The sequence below is a fragment of the Anolis sagrei genome, chromosome 3 (genome assembly GCF_037176765.1).
Source record: "Anolis sagrei isolate rAnoSag1 chromosome 3, rAnoSag1.mat, whole genome shotgun sequence".
NCBI lineage: Eukaryota > Metazoa > Chordata > Lepidosauria > Squamata > Dactyloidae > Anolis > Anolis sagrei.
The window spans coordinates 38,638,244-38,661,167 of NC_090023.1; the positions used below are offsets into that span (position 1 = coordinate 38,638,244).

The window sequence follows — 22,924 nt, forward strand, 5'->3', positions numbered from 1 at the left end:
AAGTCAGAAAATCCCACAATATCTGCTTTGATCTGGGTTATATGAGTCCATACTCAGATAACGCAGGATTTCCTGAGTCCACACTCAGATTTTTTTTTCTGTGTCAGGAGCAACTTGAGAAACTCCAAGCCCACTTCTGGTGTGAGAGAATTGGCCGTCTGCAAGGACGTTGCCCAGGGGATGCCTGGATTTTTTTTTTGATGTTTTACCATTCTTGTGGGAGGTTTCTCTCATGTCCCTGCATGGGGAGCCAGAGCTGACAGAGAGCTCATCCACGCTCTCCCCGGATTCGAACCTGCCACCTGTCAGTATTCAGTCCTGCCAGCACAAGGGTTTAATCCACAGTGCACCAGGGGCTTCACACCGAGATAATGTGGGATTTTCTGCTTTGATATTATGGGATTTAGGGCTGTGTGGAAGGGCCATGGATTATATGGCTGTGTGGAAGGGCTCTGAGGGCCCTTCCACAGAGCCCTATATCCCAGGATATCAAGGCAGGAAATCCCACATCACTTACTTTACTTTACTTACTTAGATGATCCCTCGTTGTCCTCGGTGTACTGGACATGGGTCTGTAGGTGACTGTGGAGCCCAATTCTTGACCTGCATGTTCTCCTGCAGTGAGGGCATTGGTATCCAGGTGAAAGGTGGTCCCAGTTGGAGTTGTCTTGACGCACCTTCCTCTTGGCACATTTCTCTCTTTCGTCCTCCATTCATGCCTCTTCAAATTCTACAGCACTGCTGGTCACAGCTGACCTCCAGTTGGAGCGCACAAGGACCAGGGCTTCCCAGATCTCAGTGTCTATACCAGAGTTTTTAAGGTTGGCTTTGAGCCCATCTTTAAATCTCTTTTCCTGCCCACCAACATTCCGTTTTCTGTTCTTGAGTTCGGAGTAGAGCAACTGCTTTGGGAGACAGTGGTCTGGCATCCAGACAATGTGGCCGGTCCAGCAGCATTGATAGCGGAGGACCATCAGTTCAATCTTTGCTTCTTCCAGCACGCTGATATTTGTCTGCTTGCCTTTCCAAGATATTTGCAGGGTTTTTTGGGGGGGCAATGCTGATGGAATCATTCTAGGAGTTGCATGTGATGTCTGTAGACAGTCCATGTTTCGCAGGCATATAGTAGGGTTGGGAGGACAACAGCTTTATAAACAAGAACCTTGGTATCCCTGTGGATGTCCTAGTCTTCAAACACTCTCTGCTTCAGTTGTAAAAATGCTGCACTCGCAGAGCTCAGGCGGTGTTGTATTTTAGTGTCAATTTTGACTTTTGTGGTGAGGTGGCTGCCAAGGTAGTGCAAATGGTCAAGAATTTCTAATGTTACACCATTAAGCTGTATATTACCACATACAGCTTAAGGAGCTGGTCATGTTTAGCCTGAAGAAGAGAAGGCTGAGAGGAGATATGATAGCCATGTATAAATATGTGAGAGGAAGCCACAGGGAGGAGGGAGCAAGCTTGTTTTCTGCTTCCTTGGGGACTAGGACGCGGAACAATGGCTTCAAACTACAAGAGAGGAGATTCCATCTGAACATGAGGAAGAACTTCCTGACTGTGAGAGCCCTTCAGCAGTGGAACTGTCTGCCCGGGAGTGTGGTGGAGGCTCCTTTTTTGGAAGCTTTTAAACAGAGGCTGGATGACCATCTGTCAGGGGTGATTTGAATGCAACATTCCTGCTTCTTGGCAGGGGGTTGGACTGGATGGCCCATGAGGTCTCTTCCAACTCTTTGATTCTATGATTATCTCAGTGTGGACTCAGATCACCCGGTTCATAGCAGATATTGTGGGATTTTCTGCCTTGATATTCTGAGTTACATGGCTGTGTGGCATAAAGGGAGGAGAGAAAGGGTGAAGGGGTCCAGACCTGCAATTGAGCATATGTACTGCGCGCAGGCTGGTGGAGGGGGCCGAGAAAGGACCCTCCCCGCCACTTTCCCTCCTTTTTTGATTACTGTTTTGGGGTGGGAGAGGGGAGGGCACCGGCCGGAGGCGTCCAATGAAGCCGTTGTCGTGACAACCTTAGGGAGCTTGGATCAGTTAGAGGGGGCATTTGGGAATGAGGGAGCCTGAGGGAGAGCCCGGGAGGGGGAGGAAGGGGAGGAGGGAGGCGGGAGCGCGTGAGGGAAGGGGTCCTTCCCCAAGAGGCAGCCTGAGCTGAGGAGACCCTCTCTCTCTTCCTCCTCCTCCTCCTCCTCCGAGGCCGAGCCGCTCGCCCACCCGCCCGCTCCCCTTCCTCCCTTGCTTCCTCCGCTCCTTCTCCCGCTCTCCCTCCTCCTCCCCTCCGCCTGGGAAAGTGGGTTAGGAAGGGAGCCGAGGCTTCAGAGCCCGCTCAGCCCGAGCAGGAGCAGGAGCAAGAGCAGCCGCGCAAGCGGGAGACAGAGACAGAGAGAGGGAGAAAGAGAGCGAGAGAGCGAGAGAGAGGAGGCGGGCAAAGTCCTTCGCCGCCTTTTGAGGGAGACTGGCTTGCTGCCTCTGAGCTCTTTCGGACTTCTGGGCTTCTTGGCTGCCCGCCTCCTCCTCCTCCTCCTCCTCCTCTTTTCCTTCCCTTCCTCTTCCTTCTCTTTTTTCCTCCTCCTCTTCTTCTCTCTCTTCGTCGTTTTGTGAGCTCAGTCCGGATTGCTAGCAGCGAGAGGAGCTGGGGGTCTCTCTTCCGAACGACCACAACAAGAACAGCAAGGGCAACAACGCGAAAGGGAACAGACTTTGAGAGAGAGAGAGAGAGAGAGAGAGAGCGATTGAGAGAGAGCGATTGAGAGGGAGGACGAGACCCGGGAGCTGGGGAGCGCGGCGGAGGGAAAGCGCCCACCCCAGCCGCCTCCTCCTCTTCCTCCTCCGTCCGGCTCCATCGCTGGCCAGCCATGGTGGGAAGGGCTCAGCCCGAGCGGAGGCCGTTCCCGTGGGTCCTACTGAGATTGCTCTGCCTTCTCCCAACAGGGCTGCCGGTCCGCAGCGTGGATTATAACCGAGGCACCGACAACATCACCGTGAGGCAGGGAGACACGGCCATCCTCAGGTAGGGGGCCATCGGCCAACTTTTCCTCCCTTCCTTCTTGCTTCTTGCCTGTTTTGCATTTGTGTTTCTGCCCCGGATTCCTGCGTGTGAGTGATGCCTGTGAAGGTGAGACTGTCGCCACCGTTATGAACCGTCAGGGGATGCTGAAGGCTTGTCGCCCAGGCATGGACAAACTTCGGCCCTCCGGTAGGCTGTTAGGAATGGTGGGAGTTGGAGTCCAAAACCTCTGGAGGGCCAAAGCTTGCCCATGCTTGCTGTAGCCACTGTTATGAACCCTCAGCGGATGCTGAAGGCTTGAGGCTGTAGCCCAGGCATGTGGCAAACTTCGGCCCTCCAGTAGGTTGTTAGGAATGGTGGGAGTTGGAATCCAAAACCTCTGGAGGGCCGAAGTTTGCCCATGTCTGCTGTTGCCACAGTTATGAATCACCAGGGCTTTCTGAAGGCTTAGGGATGGGAGTGTCATCTTCCATTCAGAATCTAACTCTAGGCATGTATCATTGAACTCAGGATGCATCTACACCAGTATGAGTAAACTACGACCCTCCAGGTGTTTTGGACTTCAACTCCCACCATTCCTAACAGCCTCAGGCCCTTTCCGACCCTCTAGGTGTTTTGGACTTCAGCTCCCACCATTCCTAACAGCCTCAGGCCCTTTCCGACCCTCTAGGTGTTTTGGACTTCAGCTCCCACCATTCCTAACAGCCTCAGGCCCTTTCCATTTCCCCCTCAGCCACATATGCAGCTGAGGGGGGAAAGGAAGGGGCCTGAGGCAGTTAGGAATGGTGGGAGCTGAAGTCCACAACACCTAGAGGGTCAAAGTTTGCACATGCCTGCTCTACACCAAAGAGTTAATGCAGTTTGACATTGCCATAATCAAATGCTATGGAATCCTGGGAATTGTAGTTTTACAAGATCTCTGATTGCTGGTGCCTCACCAAACAAGAACTCCCATCATCCCATTGCATTCAGTCATAGCAGTTTAAGTGGGTTTTTCCCCCTGTGGCAGGAGCACCAAGAGGAACTGCAAGTCGTTTCTGGCATGAGAGAATTGGCCTTCTTCAAGGGCATGGCCCCGGGGACACCCAGATGTTTTGATGTTTTACCATCCTTCTGGAAGGCTTCTCTCATGTCCCCACATAGGGAGCTGACAGAGGGAGCTCAACCCATTCTCCCAGGATTCAAACCACTGACCTGTCAGTCAGCGGTCCTGCCAACACAAGGGTTTAACCCATTGCGCCATCGGAGGCTCGAATTTAAGTGGTGTCAAAATGCATCATTTCTACTGTGTAGATAAGGCATGGGCAAATGTTGGTCCTCCAAGGTTTTTTGGACTTTAACTCCCACCATTCCTAACAGCCCACAAGGAGTTGAAGTCCAAAACACCTGGAGGGTCAAAGTTTGCCCATGCTTGGTGTAGATGCTCTCTCAATCTGTGTTTTGGATTCTCTAGTAACCAAAAATATGGCTCTGTCAAAAGACAGTTTATTGTAAGGCAAACAGAACTGAATTTCCAGCCTGCTACAAGATCTAATAGTCACATCTCCCACATGATGCCACTCTCTGCTGATGCCAGCAAAAAACACCCTGGGTTTGACTGTCATTGTCCTTGTTCTGTCCACCCCGCTATCTAATTTCACCAGGACTTGTAGGAGGAAGATAGACAATACTCACCTTGCCCTTCATTGAAAATGGGTACATGGTGGCATATACATTTAGTGGAAGCAGAAAGTACCTGCCCTTCTTCCTCCCATTCCCAAAACTCCAACAGATCACACAGTTTAAAGATGGGCACTAGGAAAAGGACCCATGGAAGTATTTATTTGGTTCCCCCCTTTCTCCCATCCTCCTCTTTTAGATGTTCAGACACAGTGATCAAATGGTTTTCTTGCCATTTGGTTTGGGTTTTGTAACAAAATTATAAAACTCAGACTTTGGGTATTTCTGACTTCAGAATTGTTGGATGGTTTGAAGGGAGTGTCTTAATATGAGTAGTACCCAGTTCATTCCAGGCAATTTCGTTGACTTGTGTCTCTTCTTGGCTCCTTATTCTGCTGGCTTCCACACTTTGTTATGAATGAGTAGAATGTTTTATGAATGCATGTGTGATTTGGTTAGTTGGCAGTGTTGGGATGCCACACCTGAAAGAGTTTTAATTTGTGTTGTCGAAGGCTTTCATGGCTGGAATCACTGGGTTGGTGTGAGTTTTCCAGGCTGTATGACTATGTTCCATAAGCATTCTCTCCTGAGATGTGGGCAAAACATCAGGAGAGAATGCTTCTGGAAAATGGCCATACAGCCCAGAAAACTCACACCAACCCAGTTTTAATGTGTGCTGTCATCTCAAAACGGGGATTGCACTATTCCCAGACTGTTTCAACACTTGAAACCTCTCTCTCATTTATTTCAGTCAAGCCATCTATTGTTATTGTAATATGTTCCCTTCAAAACAGGATAACCGTCTATGCTGAAAACTGTTCTCTGTAGGCAATAAAACTACAGGACATCATTTAAAATAAATGTGTGATCCCTAGGGTGAAGCTAATGACAACAGCAAAGTTTTCATTCTGCCCCTCAAGAATTAGTCCTTGATGCTACCCTGAACTACACATTCCCTAATGGCATCTCCTCTACTTCTCTGTTTAATGATTGGAGAAGAGTTCCTGAATTCATATTAATGAGGGTGGGCTCCTCATGACTCTCAGCGCTTCATCTTCTCCAAAGATGCCAGGTGCAGGAAGACAGAGCATATTGTATTATCGTTATTCTTCATATTTCAAGCATATGATCATGTTAGGGCAGGGGATTGAGTATGCAAAGCTGAGTGTGTGAATTCCCCCTCCCCTTAATATCTCATGAACTGCAGAGTGTTCTGATCCTACAATATCCTTTCAGCAGGATCTTTTCCCCCAGCTCTCCAGACTTGTTAACTTGCATGTAAGGTTTATCCACATGGAGTAATAGGATTTGCTGAATAATTCATCTGCCTTGCATTTGTGATGGAAAGCTTTACCCAAAGCCATAAACACCGAACACTGGTGTTGCCTCTGACTCTTGAGCCTTCTTTCTGTCCTCTTGCCCTGGGGGGATTGGTGTCTTTGTTAACCCCTTTCAGCAAGGTTTCCCTATGCTTATTTATCTTCTTCCATTTTAAAATGCATGGTACCGTAATTGTAGTGGCTTGTTTTCTCCCTTTCCGGCAAAGCTCAGAAGGGGGTATGCTCAGCTCCACTGTGTACATATGGCAGAAGCAAATCATTAAGCTCACTTACCTAGCTAGGGGTCATTGGATTTCTATTTCCCACTTAACCTTGCAGCCCTGGAGTTTATCTAAAGATACCTGGTACTCAAAATGCCTTTGCTCTGAAGATATGTGTTGCTTGCATGGAAGTGATGTGTGGATCTAGATTCTGTCCCCTTGTGCAAGTTGCTAGGATGTGGATCAATGGTTATTTTCTTACTACTTCATCACATTAGAGAATGAATCCACTTTAAATCCTGCAGAATTCTGGGGCTTGTAGTTTAGTGAGGCTGTTAAAGGCTCCTCCCTAAACTACAAACCCCAGAATTCTGCAGGAGGCAGCAACTGGATTTAAAGTGGATTCATTCTCTAGTGTGATTTTTTTTTGTCATGTCAGGAGTGACTTGAGAAACTGCAAGTCGCTTCTGATGTGAGAGAATTGGCCATCTGCAAGGATGTTGCCCAGGGAACACCTGGATGTTTTGATGTTTTATCATCCTTGTGGGAGACTTCTCTCATGTCCCCGCATGAGGAGCTGGAGCTGATAGAGGGAGCTCATTCGCACTCTTCCTGGATTCAAACCTGCGACCTATCGGTCTTCAGTTCTGCCGGCACAGGAGTTTAACCCACTACGCCACTGGGGGCTCCTAGTGTGTTGAGGTCCCTAGAGTGTATATTGGCATAAACTGGCCTATAGTGGCAGGGAGGGAAGGAAAGGGCAACAGAAAAAGAGAAGAACTTTGTAGTTTACAATGGCATCCAGTAGAGAGAGACACAATGAAGAAAAAAGGATAGTACTTTTATCGACTCCTGTTAGGAAAGCATGTGTAAACTTTCAAAACCAACAGTTGAAGTAAGATAACCCACTGATGCAACAACTGTAGGAAACAGAGCTTCAGCATAATGGACTCAGAAAGGACTGCATGCTTTACAGCTTTCACTTTTTTTGCTTGTTTGCATAGCTGGGAAGGATGACCGTATGACTGCTGTGGCTAGTTCTTTTCCAGCTTTGCTCAGATGTTCATTTGAAAATAAATTAATGTGCAAAAAGGGAAGGTGGAGTTCCAGTCACTTCATATGCTCTGGGTATCTAGGAGCTATATTTGTGCATGCACTCCACATTTCTGGTTTGTACCCTGGAAAATGAGGGATATTAATTATTTACATAGAAACTACAGTTGTGGTCATTTGTAGTCTCATTCATGTTGCTTTTTGCAGAAATACCACTGGCATTTTCATTCTACCCCAATTGAAAAAAGGAGGGGCTTAAAGGCAGAAATGTTTCCATATTTTGTATGTTTATCCCCCTCAAATGTACATATGTTTTTGTCTATTAATTAAAGTCTTCTGTGCACATTTTTGAACATACACATATTTTAGCTATGTCTGTCCTTCTCCTTTGAACTTCATTCAAAGTGTTGAAAGGTTTCCGAGTCAAGATATTCTGATATTTTTTTCAAGGAAGAGCAAATAAATTCTTTTTAATTTCTAGCAGAAGCTTATGTCAGCAAACTGCACACAAACTGGACACTTGAATATGTGGATGTTTGGGAATATTATTGATTTCTAACCAACGAAATAGGACATATTCATTCTATTTTTATCTTGATGGAAATATTTGTTTTCTTCACCTCTAGAATTCTAACTGGACTCCTGAATGTGTGAACCAGAAAATTGGACAGTTCACATGTGTATGTTTTGCTAATGTTCTACTGGAAAAGACATGGATAGCTTTAAGCTTCAACTCTATAAAGAGAGCAGTACGTAACCTTCCTTTAGTGGATGAAGGTGAAGGAGGAAATCTATTTCATTGTTACTGTTTTTTTTTTTTTCATTTATGAATGGCAATAGAATCATATAGGAAACAGGCCTGAGGCTTGGCAATTTCCCCACCAGAGGTTTTAAGTGTGGCTGTAGGGTGCTAAGTATTTTGCATAACTCTGGAGTCAGCCTTCTAATGAATATGAGACAGGGGACTTCAAAGGAGAAGTAGATTAGAAGTGGTGGTGGTGGGGGCATATTACAATAGTCCCCTTTACCACAAATCTCGGTGATAGAGGAGTTCCAATAGTCACTCATAGCATTTCTTCTGCAGCCACAGGAGGTTATTTTGTTGTATTGTTTAGGGTTTGAGACCTCCATTTCTGAATCTTCCACAGAGCCAAAGTCCTCTGAGCACCACTGTAAAATGGTCTCAGTTTGGGCCAGTATTCTTTACAATAGAATGAAGCAGAACCAGTTAATTAAGGAGAGGGCAGAGTGAACGATCTTGCACCAAACACTGGGGATGTCCGAAGCCCCTTTCCATGCATTCAACGAACTTCACCATGCAAGGAATGGAACTTGATATAACTGTTTCATATGACTGGGACTATGTGCAAAACATACCAATATTGGTAGAGGAAGTGAGATTTTCTCCAGTATGAATCTACACATTATTTGAGTGATGTGAAAGCAATCCGAATAACTTTTATACCTAGAATGAGTAAATGTGAAGGGTATGGGAACCTGTTTTCCCATTACACCATGTTCCAAAATATGCAAAAGTAAATAAAACAAAAATAACCCCAAAGTAACACTTCTGCTGTCGTTAGAAAGAGAGTGTTTGGATGACTGTGGGCCTTATAAAACTTCTCCAAAAGCTTACATGTGAGGTAAGAAATAGCTTCGGGGTATAGCCATACTTTATCTGCCACTGATTTATAGTAATTCTCAGTGAACTCCAAACCAAGAGGATACATCTGAACCTGCTGACCAAGTTTCCTGGTTCTAACTGGAGCTGTCCAAGGTTCACCCAAACTCTTACAATTCTGCATGGATTTTCAAAACATACCCTTAAGTATGGCCATGAGGAAAGGACTGGAAGTTTCCATTTCTGAACTAATCACAGAAGATGTCAGAATATGACATTGCAGCTTGACTTTTTTTTCTTTTCATAATCCATATTTTTTAAAACAACAATAGCAGCAAGAACAGTCCTCCAAATTTAGATGAGTAATGGGAACCTCTAATTACTACTTCATCACATTAGAGAATGAATCCACTTTAAATGCGGTTGCTGCCTCCTGCAGAATTCTGGGGTTTGTAGTTTATTGAGGCTGTTAAAGGCCCCTCCCTAAACTACAAAGCCCAGAATTTTGGAGGAGGCAGCAACCGGATTCATTCTCTAGTGTGATGAAGTAGTCAGTTCAAGCAGAAGCAAAACATGAAATTCTTCATGTCCATATGTGTGGAGAACATGGGAGGTACACATGAGCCTTACTGCTTTATAAACTCCTGAATATGGTGGCTTCCCATTCTGACCAGACCAATTCAGATTTTTTATTATTTTTTAAACCTTTATATTTATAATTCTAATTTACGCTTGCAGTGTTTGCCAATAAAAACAATATGTATTTCAGTGTTCTTGCAGGAGTTTTTTTTAGACAAAATTTTCATGCAACGCTTTAGTAATTTTTGGCATCAAATACATACACGTAGGTGTTTTTCCACCAATTTGGGAAACCTTACTGGCATATGATGTGGAACATCAAGTTCTGGCCCAGACCTTTGAGATATTAAAAGGGAGTTATATGTGTATGTTTTAAACATGAGTTATTGAATATGGATATAGGTGCAGGGAGTATATGCATCCCTGATTATGCCCATCCACCTACATTTTTATGCTAACAGATTAATATTATTCAGTGCAAAGGATGCATTAATCTAATCTCATTAATTTTCATTGGATGAACTCAAGTTGGTGTTCCATTTGTGAATTTTGCATACCAAGTTTACGAAAGCTCTCTCCAAATTTGTCATCACATTGAATTTCATGAATATGCAAACTGCATTATGTGACTGTATGCAAACATAGCTGAAATGAATGTTAGGGTGGCCACAAATAAAATTCGAATAAAATATATTGTGACAAATAGTGAAATTTGAGCCCAAGGCAGGTATTTTACAGGGACAAATAATATTACGGTTTCTCTAAAATTTGAATTTGAATTCTTCTGTTGGTTATCGATAAAAGTATGATCTTGTGAATCTATAATCTGAATCTTCAAAATATATGATTGGTTCATTCTGTCAAGGCTGCTTCATACAAAATATTGATTATTTAAGTAACAGATACACAAGTATAAAATGATATAGAGAAAATCCAGGTTTTTCACCTTTAAAATACAAATAACAACCACAAAAATAAAGTATTCCTGTTTTGCATGTCTTAATACATCACTCATTTTACTTATCTACATCTTGAAGTTTTCTATACAATAATATAAATTTCTTAATAAAAGTAATAATCTCAGATTATATTTATATGAAATCCAGTTGTCTGTCAATATGATATAAATATATCTGTGTAGACATGCAAATGCAATATGAAAGATGCCATTTGAAAGCATTTTGTTTTTATTTGGATCAGTGGCAGAAATAGTACTTGGGACATGTTGTCTCTCTTAAGCATCTCAGAAGGAAGGACAGCAAAGTGGATTATCAGGCAATGGTTTTATACTAAGGACGTCTAAACATTAATGAAACCTAGAGAGCAATCTGATAGTACTCTCTTAAAGTGGCCGAGGAGCCAAAGAATGCTGCACACCTTCTACAAAGACATCTAGTGTGCTAGCAGAAATTGTCACTGATAATATTCTGATGATAATAATGAGACATTTCTGGGAGGTATTTGGGACATGTTATAGAGACCGCATATCTTTTGGATCCTATATCCCATCACTTCTAGAGTCTAGAATCTATACTTTCTTTGGAGCTAGTTCCATAATTTCCTTCCGTCTCAATTGAATAGAAACAAAATTCCTTCACTCAATGGGAAGATTTAAAATCACGATGTCCCTGTTCTATAGTGGCTAGCATCAGGGGTTGGAAAGTGACATTCCCTCTCCTGCTTACTGTTCACCTCTCTCGTTAAAATCCTGACTGGCAGGAACACAATGAGCAATACTTCTGACAGAAGACTAGCATTGAGTATGTATCCTAGGCATTTATTTAAGCTATTACAGTTTGAATCAAACAAAGCTGAACAACTAACAAGATGATAAAAGTGATGCCAGCTAAACCAATGATGATTTTTGAAGTCAAAGCTGAACTTGATTGTTTATATTCTCGGGAGGACAAATGTGAAAGTGTATAGTATCAAAGGCAACATTTGCACACATTCTTTTAAAACTTAATTATAGTAATTGTGGAAGAAATATAGGTGTTATGTGCCATTAGATAACTTCTTTTACTTGTAGGCACAAAGAAGGAGAAACACTCTAGGTTTAACTGCATTCACACTTATATATAACTTTTATTTGAAGTGGGATGTATAGAAATGTAATAATTTGATAAAAGCAACAGCTGACATTGAATTTCAATTCTGAGATTACAATGCTTAAAACAAAATCTAAGTGTTTGTACTATAAAATAGAAATATGTCAGTCTTTAATTTGGATTAGAGATAAAACATAAATATTGCCCAGAGCAACTGTAATCAGAGAACCAAGTCAAGAGAATATAAGATGTATTATCATTACAGAGATACAGTCTGGCTAACTAATGAACAAGGATTATCCCATGCTTCAAGTGGTGTCTTGAACTTCCTTTTGCTGCTTTGTTCTTTTACAAATGTTGAAGCAACAGCAAGGTGACTTGTTACATTCAGATATTTTTAAAAGCAACTAATTTAATCTTAGTAATGATTTCAGCTCCTTTTTTCAAAGTTACTTCTAATCTCCAGTAGTAATACAATAATAACAACCAAACAACTGAGGTGTGAGAAGTATAGTGGCAACAAATATAATAAATAATAAATATAATATAATAATAAAATCTACAATTGTGTTCTAATTTCACAATAAAATTTTGATTAGAATCAAAGATACAACCTTTTAAAAGATCTCTTGTATATATATTTTCACTTTAAATTGGAATATCTAAAAATCAAGATCTATAAAACTACTGGAAGCTTTAAAGCAAGCACAAATAGTTGTTATATACCTAAAAACATCATAAATTGTATTTAAACTTAAGTTTCCCTTGTGGAACTTAACCTGATATCAGTTTTGGTGGGTTACATCATGTTCATGTCAAAAATGTTGATTAAACATCCACAATGTCAAAACTTGGTCACTTCTACTATGTTGGCTATTGCTGCTACTGCAATGTAAACTGGCAGAAAGATAGGCAATGATAGTGTGAATAAATTATCAAAATTTAGTTGAGATAGTGCTTGCAGTTCTGGAGGGACTCTAATGTTTGCTTCTCATAGACCTAACATGGAGATTTGGTTAACCAGTAAAAATTCATGAGTAAACCAAATTTTTAAAACCTGAAAATGTTTTGGGAGTGTAAATCCATGACCTCCCCCTCCCCCATCCCATGGCTATGGGCTTGAAACATAGCTCTGCTTCCAAAGGAACACATTGAAAGCTTCTCAAGGAACATAAGAAAATCTCAAAGAACTAGCTAATGTTTTAAGCTAGAACTAGCAGTTTCTTAGTTGCAACCAAATGCTTCTGGGAATCCCATAAATTGGGAATGAAAGTTAGGTCCTCTCCCGTTGTTGCTTTTTCGATTATAGGTTCAGTTACTTACTGCCTCTTTACTTGGATTTTCCATATGGAAATTGTGAGCTTTAGTTCAATTTTCTTTCCAGATCTATTACACATAGTGGAATGAATGTAGTACCTATCTATGTATTCTGTAGCATTTTTTCCTGTTTTTAAAAGGTTTGAATACACAAGCAGAGAAATGCAGTGCAGGAAAATGATTAAAAGAGCCGTGTTCATTTCTTGGTTTTTGGCCTTCTGCTATACCTGTTTGGAATTTCGTCCACCACATTCCTCTTAAGGTATCTAAAGAGGGCTGACTTTTCTTCTCATATATCTTGTCTCTGCTCCATAAGGAATATGTCTACAACCTCAGTTACTGAAAACAAACTGTACTAAATTCCAATTCCTTTAACAATTAGTAGCAGTTCAAGGGTTGAAAAAGCATTTATCTGTGAGCTGATAGTGAGTTCAAATTAACTATCTTCGATTACACCATGAAAGCTGTTGATTTATTAGGAAGCATTTTGTTTATAGACAGTATAGACCATAGATAGAATGCTTCTTGGAAAACAGTCATTCCTTTCTTTTGGCAAGTGCCAAATCTGTTTGGGCTGCTATGACTTGTTTGTGAAAGATTACCCATGGAAACCATATTTGAAGAATTTTCCACTGGGCTTTGTAGTCACTAAAGTAACAAAATAATAATAAAAAGAAGGCCAATGATCTTTGGCAAGGAGAAGAAAGTGCAGTAGTTTGGAGTGAGCTGACCAACCACCAAGTCATGTAGCTTACTTAATACCAATAGTTCTTCTCTTTCTCTCCATCTCCCTCTTTCTCTCTCTTGTTCTCCCCTGCCCTGAACTATAATAAGATATAAATGTTAGATAACTACAAAAAAAACAAGATATGAAAGTTACACAGTAGCGTGGTAGCAGAACAATACTATATGACCCTCATATCCATGGGACCAATATGCATTATTTTACTTATAATCCTTTTATTTCCTCTAGGTATTTTCCAGGTGTTCCATTGCAATTCTGTAGTATGCTTCTGCTGGAAGTCGTTCATTTCAATAGACTTCACTTTGTTATCTGGCGTTTTACTTTTTCATGGTAAATCCAGTAGCATATCCCCTACAAATATATAGAATTCCCACTAGAGTAGTCAGTGACCAGGGACATATTTATGTAAGACAGTAGTGCAAATAGCCCATCTGGGATAGGTCCTGGAATGCCTGCTGTACTATAAGAAGAGAGGCACTGAGGAGAGCATGGCAAGTAAAATATAGTGGATGGAAGGAATGTAATACCAATCTACACTGATCTCTATTTTTCTTTATGTTATTTTCTATTTAACAATATGGGCTCTGGCAGTGGGAAAGTTCTTGCTATCTGCTTGTCCACAGTTTTGGGGAAAGCAGATGGGGAGGACAGATGGACATCTTAGTTCATTCAATCTCTCTTTCTTCATTTGTTGTTCTTGTGTGCCTTCGTGTCATTTCTAACTTATGGTGACCCTAAAGTGAACCTATCACGGGATTTTATTGGCAGAATTTGTACGGGGGGTGGGGGGGTTGCCTTTGCCTTCCTCTGAGACTGGCTGTGTCTTACTCAAGGCCACTCTATGGGTTTTGATGGCCAAAACATGGATTCAAACTATAATCTCCAAATGTTCTACCCCAAAACTCAAACCACGACACATGTTGTTTCTCTTTCACTCAGTATTTCTTAAACTAATGGGTCCTTCGTAACCTGTTCTCCAGTACATGCAGAAAAGGTTTGTGGAGAGAAGGCAGTATTGAGCATCTCCTGGAAGATATTTCCTGTCAAGGAGGATACAAAGTCATTTGTTAATGACTTAGATGAAGGGTTAGAAGGCATGATCATCGGGTTTGCAGACAGCACCAAATTGGGAGGCATAGCTAATACTCAAGAAGACAGGAACAAAATTCAAAATGATCTGAACAGATTAGAGAGATGGGCTAAAACTAACAAAATGAAGTTCAACAGTGACAAATGCAAGATACTCCACTTACACAGAAAAAATGAAATGCAAAGAAACAGAATGGGGGATGTCTGGCTCAACAGCAGTATATGTGAAAACGATCTTTGAGTCCTAATGGATAACAAGTTAAACATAAGTCCACAATGTGATGTGGTGGCTAAAAAAGCCAATGGGATTTCAGCCTGCATAAACAGGAGTATAGTGTATAGATCCAGAAAAGTCATGCTACCCCTCTATTATGCCTTGGTCAGACCACACCTGGAATACTGTGTCCAATTCTAGGCACTGCAATTTAAGGGAGATGTTGACAAGCTGGGATGTGTCCAGAGGAGGGCGACTAAAAATCCCTACTAGAAACAGCTTAAATTGCTGGGCATGTTTAGCCTGCAGAAAAGAAAAGGCTGAGATGAAACATAATGGCCATGTATAAATATGGCCTTCCTCTACTGGTGATCCGGAAGCTCAAGTTGGTACAAAATGCAGCTGCTTGGCTTCTTGTGAGAGCTCCGATGAGATGCCACATAACACCAATCTTACTGCAGCTGCATTGGTTACCAATTGAGTACCGGATCACTTTTAAAGTGATGGTACTTACCTTTAAGGCCTTATATGCTCTAGGGCTGATGTACCTGAGAGACCGCCTCACCCCCTACCAACCCCAGAGATCTCTCCATTCTGAGGACCAAGATTTATTGGAAGTTCCCAGTTTTAAAACCTTGTGTCTAACAGCAACTAGACGTAGAGCCTTTACAGTAGTGGCACCATCACTCTGGAACACTCGGCCACCAGAAGTTTGTTCCTTGCGGGATTTATAAGCCTTCCGCAGGGCTTGTAAGACATATTTGTTTTGACAGGCTTTTGACCTTTGATATGTTGTTTTAATTTGTGTTAGATTCCAGTTTGTTTTTGTAAGCCCCTCCGAGCCCTAGGGGAGTGGCGGCATATAATTTTGAATAAAAAAAATGTGAGGGGAAGTCATAAGGAGGAGGGAGGAAGCTTGTTTTCTGCTGCCCTGGAGACTAGGATGCAGAACAATGGCTTCAAACTACAGGAAAGGAGATTCCATCCAAACATGAGGAAGAACTTCATGACTGTGAGAGCTGTTCAGCAGTGGAACTCTATGCCCCGGAGTGTGGTGGAGGCTCCTTCTTTGGAGGCTTTTTAACAGAGGTCATCTTTTGAATGTGATTTTCCTGCTTCTTGGCAGGGAGTTGGACTGGATGGCCCACAAGTTCTCTTCCAACTCAGTGATTCTATAATTCTAGCATCAGAGTCATATGTCTTATCTGTGCTTTATGGTTACTTTTAAAACAAATCAGTTGAAGAAGGAGAGGAAATCCAAATAAAAGGCAGAATTGGCTGTTCTAAGAATGAATGGGCAATTTCTAATTTTAACAAAGATTAAAAATGTGAGGTGGAATATAATTGAGAAATTTCAGCCTAAAGGCATTCATTTTATGAAAGTTGCAAGTGTGCCTTCAAAGAGCGGCTAGGATTAAATTTCCAGTAATAACATGAATGCAGTGCCTTTTGGCCTTCAGATATTTTATTGATATTTTGGAGCTGTGCATGTGGATAAAGCTTCTTCAAGCAGAACAGTAACATGGCATTAAAACAAAGTTTGTGTCCTGCACAATCCAGATAAAGGGAAATGGAGAGCTGCATAGATTATAGCTGTTATTAGCATATACTTTATAACAGGAAATGCAGTGGAGAGCATTTCATTAAAGGGTGGCTGTATACATGCCCAGGTTATAAAACAGCTTAAATTTACTGACATGACTACCAAATAAAAGGTATTTTTATTTGAACAGAATAGGGCAGCCTCAAAACCAGGATTTTATCTACTCTCCACATTCAAGTACAATATACTCCCTAGCTCAGTAAGGATTTTTCTCTATTACATCCGCTTACCTGTCTTTATGCGGCTTTCTCAGTCACAAGACTATGCAATCCTTGGGTGTGTAATACATTCTTCATCTGAATTTGGATTTGTGCAGGTGAGCTGGGGACAATCAGATATGACTCTTGTCCAAAATTGATTTAAAAGTCAGGATCCGCTTTTTAAAGGCCAACCTAAGTTTTCTATTAAATTAATGTTCAATGGGGAGCTGAGCAAAACATGATTCCCTGAGGGGTTTGCTGTTGTGTGCCTTCAAGTCATTTCCAGTTAATGGTGATCTTAAGGTGGGATTATTTTATCAAGCTAAATTCAGAGGAGCATTGCTTTGCCTTCCGCTCAGGCTGAGGGAGTACAATGGCCAAGGTTATATAATGGGCTTCTATGGCTGAGCAGAGATTCACACCTGGTCTCCAGACTCCTAGTCCAACGGCCAGCCATTACATCTAGTTGGCTCTCTCCCTGTCGGATAATAACATATATTTATTACATTTACCTTTTTACCCAACATCTGCAACTCAGAATTTCAAGGTATAATGCAATCATTGCTATACAGTGAAGACATAGCTCCATCATGTCTCCTGAAACGTCACTTGGGAGCCCCTCAGTATATACAATATAGCAATATAAAGAAATAATAACATTGTAATGTAATATTAGTAATATATAAATATAAAATATATTATATCTAATATTAATGTACTCTATTATATATTAATATTGCTGTATAATGGTATAGTACAATATAGTATATAATAATAATATTGTGCTATGCTAATAATATAATACATTTTAAGTATATATAATATAATACACTATAATACTAATATACTAATAATACAATATAATAATATATAATAATATTGTAGTATAATAATACTAATATATTAAATATAATAATACTGATATTATATAATAATATATAATAGTAATACTGCTTTATTATTGTGTATTTGAATAAGTTGTAATGTTTTTAATTATGAGCCGCTTTGAGTCTCCGTATGGAGAGATAAAGCAAGATATAAATAAATAAATAAATACAGGGGCAGGTGGGGGAAGATATTGAAATGGAACGTCTAATATAGTGTTTCAAAAGCCCCCAATGGCACAATGGGTTAAGCCCTTATGCCGGCAGGACCAAAGACCGACAGGTCAGACGTTCGAATCTGAGGAGAGTGCAGATGAGCTCCCTCTGTCAGCTCCAGCTCCCCATGCGAGGCCATCAAAACATCTGGGCATCCCCTGGGCAATGTCCAGAAGTGACGTGCAGTTTCTCAAGTTGCTCCTGACACAGAAAAAAGTGGTTTAGAAAAAGTAACTCTGTGTCTTGCACATTATTAGTAATGCATGTTCCTCAACAGTGCTTCAAAATTGTAATTTGTAAAGTGTGAGTATTTGACTGTGAATTTTTAACATGTTAAACATGGTATCAGGGTGAATCTGGTAAAATTCTAATTGGGAAATGCATATCAGAGGTGATTCCTGTCTATATTGAGCTAACCATAAGCAGCTTGTCTCTCTATCCATTTTCTGTCCAATTATTCATTTAGGAGCCTACTTTTCTCCTCCTGGGTTTTAGAGGTAAAGGACAAGGGGATGAGAGAGAAGCTATAATGCCCTTAAGAAAATGCTCCTGAAAGTCATCAAACCAGTGTAGAAGTGGGGGGAAACCCTTCTAGATATTTTGAAACAGGGAATGTTGTTTACCTTTATCTATTTCTATAACTCTAGCTCTGTAACAGGAGTAATTGAAGATGATACAGTGGAATGTATCATGCAGGAAAAGAAAAGAAAAAAACCTCTGTGAATCTGCATAAATAATAGCATTAACAAAAAAAATCTATCACTTTTTTCATACAACACTATACACAAAAGCTCTTGTGTGAAGCCACTTACAACATAGCTTTTCAGAGTGCAGCAGCGAATAACCATTCGCACTATTCCCTGGGCAGAAGAGAAGAAAAATGGAAGCATCACTTATGTGCTTTGGGGTGCATATTGTGAGGATCAGATAGATAGGAATATGTGCATATGTGCATATGTGCATACATTTGTGTATACATACACACACACACATGCATATATGAGAGGTCATGCTGGAGATCATATTATTATTTTTTTTCTGATGACACCTTATATACCTTTAATACAGTACTAAAACTTTTAGTATGTGTACCAGGGGAGATAGGATGTTTCAAGATATACAGCCCTAGCAGGAGAGAAACTTGTAAAATCTATTTCCTAATGGAGGAGTTGAAAATCGTACCTGCTTGGAATTTGGAATATATGCATGCAAACTGTATGCTTTCAAAGACTTGTATAGGTGAGTTAACAAATCACAAGTGACACTTGCATGGGGAAAGAACAAAAGAGGGCTTCACTGATTGATATATATGCAACATTATAAAACAAAATCTGTACCTTATGTCAAAGAAAGTAAAAGAGGAGAAACTATGTCAGATTGTGTTGGTTGAACCTGTTCCCCTGAGTCTGCATACGCACTTCAATTTGCTGCAAAGTGCCATATGTTTCCCTACTTAGCTGGCATTAAAATTGATATAGCCATGCAAGGTACCCAAAGAGCATTTGAAACTGCATCTCCAATGCTTTACAGATGGGTCCTGAGAACAAAAATGGACTCACATTAGTTTACTTTATGCCTGCATCTGTCCTTTAACCTCAAGGAGTAATTTTTTTGAAGAAATGAGCATAAGCAATACATGCATAGTATATTCTCGCTTATTTCAATTGTGTTCATCAGAATGAGAAACATTGGGATTGTTTCTTTTAATCTACAAAATATATAAGCATTTTCTAGTTCTCAAACATGTTTTTTAATTTGCAAATTGTACAGACTGACACAGATTGCACAGAAATCATTATCTATGTTTGTGGCCTTGTTTCTTGAAATTTTATAAATAAGAAACAGTGGACAAGTTGTTGAAGGCTTTCATGGCCAGTATCATTGGTTTGCCGTGAGTTTTCTGGGCTGTATGGCCATGTTCCAGAAGCATCCTCTCCTGATGTTTCACCCACATCTATGGCAGTCATCCTCAAAGGCTGTGGGGTCTGTTGGAAACTTGGCAAGTGAGGTTTATATACCTGTGAAATGTCCAGAGTGGGAGAAAAAACTCTTGTCTGTTTGAGGGAAGTGTGAATGTTGTGATTGGCCACCTTGATTAGTACTGAATGACCTTGCAGCTTCACATATGTATAAACATCACTTGCATTTCTAACATACCTCACAACCTCTGAAGATGCCTGCCATAGATGTGAGCGGAATGTCAGGAGAGAATGCTTCTGGAACAAGGCCATACAGCCCAGCAAACTCACAGCAACCCAGTGGACAAGTTGCTTGCATCTTTTTTCACCAATCAACCAATCCTGCATTTCACAAAGGAGAAAGTCAAAAATTTTGTGCAGAGTTTTTGCATAAATTAGGTACATTTTGACATGGAAAAAAATTCTCTTCTTATCCTGGAAGTGAGAACTCTCACAGAGACTGATATTTTTTGACAGGCTGTCTTAACATGTTGAGACAGCCCGTCTAATCAAGAATGAGAATATTTTTCATATCCCTAATGCACACGGGCTAATTTATCTTCTGTAATAATAAAAGTCTATGTGTTTATCTTCTGTTTTCACAGTAGCTCTAGTCTGTAAAATACAAGTCCATGGAATTTTGCATACATACTAGGGGACCTTCAAGAGAATCATAGAATCATTGAATTGGAAGAGACCTTGTGGGCCATCCAGTTCAACCCCCTGCCAAGAAGCAGGAAAATTGCATACAAGATACTCACAAAGAACTTTGTGAGTACATTTTTCAAACTGATTAATTAAATTCAACTATCCCTGTGTCCTATTCATTGAGTCAGTAGTGAGAAAACAGCAGGCTTCTAAGAGTAAGGGCCTTCAATTTATCTCCACACTGGAGGGTCCACAGGGGCCATCCAGTTTAACCTTTTACCATGCATTAAACCATAACTAAAGCTATCTAATTTCTGATAAAAGACTTCCAAACAAGGTGTACCTGCTCAGAAAAATCTGGCTACCAGTATTAAAAAACTCTAAAATTACAACAGCAAAACAGCAGAGAGGAAACAACCGGGCACATCTTAACACCTCTCAACAAAAGATTTTCCCAGGCTCAGCCAGGCCTTCAAATGCTAATGAAGGTGGTCAGTTGAAACATTCACACCTAGCTCCAGCAGAGAAGAGCTCTTTGCCCCACCCCAGCCATTCCACAGATATATAAACCCATTGTCCTAATTCCAACAGACCTCACTACCTCTGAGGATGCTTGCCATAGATGCAGGCGAAACGTCAGGAGAAATGCCTCTAGAATATGGCCCTATAGCCCGAAAAAACCCACAAGAATCTAGTGATTCCAGCCATGAAAGCCTTCGACAATACATTAATTGTGTCTATCTGTTCTAGTCTACCTATTCATAATATACCACAAATGTGAAGTATGAGCAAATGATGTGCAGACATGACTGCCCAGTTTAATGGAACTAGAACATGCAAGAGTGAGCAAGCAAGAGATAACCACCTATTGAGTGGATAGTGAGGGATAAGGGGAAGCAAAAATGGTAGAGAGGAAGAAGCAGAAAGCAGGAAAGCAATGAACAAAAAGAAATTTTAGGGAGAAGAGAGAACTTAAATGAAACCTAGCCTCTGGCCCCTTCCACACAGCTGAATAAAATCCCACATTATCTGCTTTGAACTGAAATATATGCCAGTGTGGATTCAGATAAACCAGTTCAAAACAAATATTGTGGGATTTTCTGCCTTGATATTCTGGGTTATATGGCTGTGTGGAAGGGCCCTCTGTATTATCAATTGTTAAAGCCAGCTGAAATAAACATGAAGTAAGTAGCATATGTGTAACTGAGTGGAGATTGGGTGTTCAGCCTTTTCACTTACTATAGCTGGTGAAACAGTGCTTCCATAGATTTCTGATCCAAAGAGCAACAATATTTCTTTAACAAATCTGGACATGTTAGCTTTCCATTCACCCCTGAGTTGCAGCGATGGGATAAATCTGTCTCTGCAGTTCTTAAGCATACAGAAATGTGCATTTTAAATTTAGCATTGGCACTTGTATACTCTTGGTCACCACTGCAACTTAAAGATCTCCCCATCTAGCTAGAATTATGATAGATGACTGCATATGGCATAGGTGAATTCTATTATCTTCCACATCATCTCTTTCCTGCTATGCTTTTTCACACCAATCATTGTATGTAGGAACAGGGCAGAGGAGACAACTCTTTCAAACCCATTCACATTCCTTACTAACTTAGCAAAACAAACCCCATGTTGAAATCCACTGGCAGAAAGCATCCGTGGCTTTGAATAGTAAGTACAAATCTCACTCACCCTCTCCGCTATTAAGCTGACAGGCACTTAGCCAATTATCCAGTCATAGTCTCAGCTGTATTTATGGAGAAAGAAGAAGCATCGCAAACAGCTCCTGTCTTTGGGGCTTCAGCTGAGTCCCTGATGTGCTGTAGCATTTCCTCCCTTGTGTGTTTTCAGCTTGAGGAAAGAAATGAATGAAAACTATGGAGTAGGATTGGTAGTTTGAAAGCAAGTGACACATAGGATAGTATCTTATACAAGATGGAAACCTATTATAGAACATCTTTTCTTTTAAAACTAATGTTGCCTTCTGTGCCAACAGAATGTAAATGCTCCAACTATATAAACAAGAGCTGTAACTCTAAACATTGTGTTTTGTGCTTGGGTACTACAGACCTAGATAACAAATCCTTCTCAGCCACATAGCTTAGTAGCCTTTGGCAAATTACTCTCTCAGGCCTCTTCTACAATGCCATATAACCCAGATTATCAAAGCAGATAATCCACATTATTTGCTTTGAACTGGATTATATGAGTCTACACTGTCATATAATCCAGTTCAAAACAGATTTTTATTTATCGTGTCATCAGCAACCATTGTATTACAATTCTAACAGAGCAAAACAAACACAGAGATTAAAAAGGAAAGGAAAAGAAAAAAAAAGGAAGGAAAAAAAAACCACGCAGATTTTGCAAATTTGGTATTTGGTTAAATGTCCTTTGACCAGTATCTGGCCACTTGGAGTGCCTCTGGGGTTGCCGCAAGAAGGTCCTCCATCGTGCATGTGGCAGGGCACAGGGTGCATTGCAGCTGGTGGTCAGTGGTTTGTTCTTCTCCGCACTCGCATGCCGAGGATTCC

The 22,924-nt window shown here is 40.9% G+C and overlaps 1 protein-coding gene across 2 annotated transcripts in view; it reads left to right on the top strand.

The window, feature by feature from the left end:
* The first annotated feature begins 2,243 nt into the window (after window positions 1-2,243).
* The window catches only part of LSAMP (limbic system associated membrane protein), a 597,557-nt gene continuing 576,876 nt past the window's right edge, over window positions 2,244-22,924 (top strand). Inside the window, exon 1 of one of the 2 annotated variants that reach the window (XM_060770789.2) lies at window positions 2,244-3,016. In XM_060770789.2, the coding sequence (XP_060626772.1) occupies window positions 2,862-3,016 (155 nt within the window). In that variant the 5' untranslated portion in view covers window positions 2,244-2,861. The remainder of the gene's footprint in view (window positions 3,017-22,924) is intronic. The other variant, XM_060770791.2, reaches the window with a different exon arrangement.